This window comes from Condylura cristata, unplaced genomic scaffold (genome assembly GCF_000260355.1).
Source record: "Condylura cristata isolate star-nosed mole 26May11 unplaced genomic scaffold, ConCri1.0 scaffold00036, whole genome shotgun sequence".
Classification (NCBI taxonomy): Eukaryota; Metazoa; Chordata; class Mammalia; order Eulipotyphla; family Talpidae; genus Condylura; species Condylura cristata.
Window position 1 is genome coordinate 607,975 of NW_004567137.1, and position 3,333 is coordinate 611,307.

The window sequence follows — 3,333 nt, forward strand, 5'->3', positions numbered from 1 at the left end:
GGATAGCACATGACGCTAAGGTGATGCTCAGTAAATCCTAATCTCCCCCTCCTTTTCTTCTCTCCTTCCCTTCCTTATAGCTGGTGGTCAGTGTCCTCTTATTATATCTGGTCCCATGAAACCCTTTATTTGGCATTGGGGACCTGCCTCCCTTATTAATCGGTAAGTCCCAAACCTTGAGAATTGGTATTTGATGCCTGTTTCAGAAACTGAAATGTGAGACCCAGCTCAAAGGCAGGGAGATGGCTGTCCAGGCCTCCACAGCCCTGGGATAGGAGCACTTTCTGACCAGCTGTGTAGAAAGTGCATGGTAAACACAGGTTAGCGGCGGGGGTGGGGGGGTTTGAACCTTGGTCACATCTAGAAAGCTGGGGCAGGGGTAGACTGAGAGCCCTGAGGTTTAGACCTGATGACTTTCCAGAGCTTTGAATTCCAGCACAATTTTGTCAAACGAGTGAATGCTGAAGAGTTGTGTAACACTGGTCAAGTTTCTAAAGCTTTATGAGCCAACTTTAATCATGAACATAACAGGGATTATGTTAAGAATAAATGACCCAATGCTTGCTAAGGGGCCAGCATAGGACTGTGACATGAAAACTAGTCAAAGGAGGGTAGCTAACTGAGGAAAGGAGAGGAAAAAAAGAAAAGAGAGGGTCAAGAAGGCACAGGACTGCAAATGAAGCCGGGGTAGGGCAGGTGCTTCCAGGCTGTGCACTGGCCAAAGGCTCCAGGAAGGAGCAGGGAGCCCTGGCAGGCCGTAGTGGCTCATTTCTCCTGCTTGCTGTTTACCTGAGCCATCCATAAAAGACTTGACTCAAGACCCTTAAGAAAAGCTTCCCATGGTCACCAAGACAGAGGACAGAGAGGTAACCTGCATTTTTCTGCCTCATGTCTCCCAGCAAGGGACATGTGTCTTAAGACTCTGCCATGGGTGGCAATGGTGGTGACTGAGTGAAAGGAAGGTGGTGGCTGAGTGGCAGAGGAAGGAGGGGCACAGTTTAGCTTCCTCGAAGGAGACTTCACATGCTGTCTCTCTATCCTTTGGGGACAGGAGGCCTAGTTTGTGTGTACAGAAATATTCTGGGGCTGTGGGCACAGAGAGAAGTTGGGGGAGATACCCTCTGCTCAGATGTCTCAGGACTCAGTGATTAGGTCAAAAGAAAATGAAGGCTCACAAACACAAACATGTGAATGATGTGATGTACATGGTGGAAATGAGCAAACAAGGTCCTGAATCAGCCCAGAAAAAAACTGCAGGAGTCCGGGGGCCACTAATAGATAATTGTGGAGCTGGAGGAGCAAGACAGCAGGGGAGCGCCTGGGATTCTGGAGTAATCAGATCTTTTTCTGGAGTTGGTAGCACTGAAGAGGAATTTGGAAGATGGATCTGGTTTGGAAGTGAGGGCTGGAGAGAAAAACCCAGAGGTGGAAGAACATGTCTGTCTTACAGACTCAGCATGGGTCACTTCTGAGAAAAGTGTGTTTCTGGGCGTCTAGTTAGAGAATGATCTTTCAAGGTCATGGGTGCCTTCTATAGTTCCTACCCTCATCTCCTTTCCCATTCAACACATAACCCATGAAAAGCTTTACTTTTATAAGGCACTTAGCACCACAACAATGCACCCACGATTAGGCAGTAGCTGGGCCCAGGAGATGTCCACTCTTGAATCTTCCTCAAATGAAAAAGGAAAATTGGCTTAGTTTGACTAAATGGATGACAGTCAATATATAGTGAAGCACTGAAAATAATGTGGTGGTGGTGGTGAGGGAAGTGTAAGGAAAGGAAAGAAGCCTTTTGGCTTTGGGAAGCTAGACAGGCTTCTGGAGAAGGTGGTATAGAACTTGAGGATCAGGAAGATTTCACCAGGAGGAGAAAGAGACTGGGAGGACATTCATTTTGGGGGGGAACCTGAATAACAAAGGCAAGGGAGTGGGAAAGATGAGTATGGGCAGCAGCCAGAAATCCAGTTTGGCTGAAGTAGCTAGAAAAGCAACTACCACTACCGTTATTGAGCACTAAGTAGCAGAAGGCCCTGGCAGGAGAGAGAAAGAGAAAGGAAGAGAGAAAAGACCCAGAAAGGTGTACTGTATGACAAGTTGTAGGAGGGCTTGAATACCGGGAAAGGTGTTTGTGGGAATAAGGGATAAATTAGCAAGTGCAGAGGGGTTGAATGGGTCTGCTGAATGAGCCTTGAGACAACGAACAGGACGGTAGGCCAGCTGCTCAATATCCCACTTAACAGCAGGCCACAGGCTGGTGAGATGAAAGCTGCGTTTGCAGGAGCAGAGCCTTTGTGGTTAAAGGTTGGACCTTGGCATTACCAACCACTCCCAGACCACCTTGGACTCTGGCTTCCCTCTGCTGTGGCTCTGCCTCAGTTTCTCCTGTAGAAATCAGGAGACTCTGGTTGAAGAGGTGGGATAGGGTCAGAAGGAAGATCTGCCCTGCCTTCCAGTGCCCATACCGCAAACTGCAGTAGAGCCTGACATTTGGGGCTGTGGACATCCTTTTCCCCAGGGTGACAGCGTTTAGGAGCCTGCAGACTGCCAGAGGCGACATGGCTGATGGGCAAGGCTGGGAAGCACAATGAAGAGGTCCTCAGCCCCTGACCCCAGAAGCTGACCTTCTCATCCTGCTAAAAGGAACGGGGGCAGGGAGGGCTGCTGCGAAGCCAGCCCAGAGCTGAGTTTATTAGCTGAGGGAGGGCTGGAGGCGGCTGCATTCCGACTCACAGACTGGAACATTTCTGTGATCCGCTGTAATGCACTGGGAGACACTGGGCACATTGCTGAAGTTTGACTCATGGGGACCGGGAGGGGAAAAGCAGAGGGAGGGTGGGAGGGGAAGAGAGGAAGAGGAGAGGAGGGAAGGAAATCCCTTGAGAAAGTTCTTAAAAAAAAAAAAAAAGAACTTTCAAAATCCGCACCATCCCCACCCCCTTTTTCTTTTAATAGGAACAGGCTGGACCCTTCTGTTCCCCTCTGCAGGCGTGGAGTGGTGGGGGTGGGGGTAGCAGAGGGGGAGGGTTGGGCAGTGATTCAAATCAGATCCTGGAACTTTCCTCAGGCAAGTCGGGCGGGGTGGTGGTGGTGGTGGTGTCCGTCTGGGATTCCTAGCCTGGGACGAGGAACTCCACGCCTGTCCTGCTATCCTACGTGTGGCTGTTGCTGTGGGCTGTGCGCGCATGGACGTGTGAGCACGGGGGTCCTTCCCAGAAGCGTGTCTTTGCAAATGCTCTTGGCCCTGTGTAAACATGGATGCAAACTCGTGTACGCTGTGTATGCAAGGGTGCGTGCGCTCAGGTATCTGGGTTTCCGGGAATTGTGCACGGG

The 3,333-nt window shown here is 50.3% G+C and overlaps 1 protein-coding gene across 4 annotated transcripts in view; it reads left to right on the forward strand.

The window, feature by feature from the left end:
* The first annotated feature begins 3,131 nt into the window (after nucleotides 1–3,131).
* The window catches only part of HDAC7 (histone deacetylase 7), a 34,419-nt gene continuing 34,217 nt past the window's right edge, over nucleotides 3,132–3,333 (forward strand). For all 4 annotated transcript variants that reach the window (XM_012732858.1, XM_012732859.1, XM_012732855.1 and 1 more), the window contains exon 1: nucleotides 3,132–3,289. In XM_012732858.1, coding sequence (XP_012588312.1) covers nucleotides 3,259–3,289 — 31 coding nt within the window. In that variant the 5' untranslated portion in view covers nucleotides 3,132–3,258. The remainder of the gene's footprint in view (nucleotides 3,290–3,333) is intronic.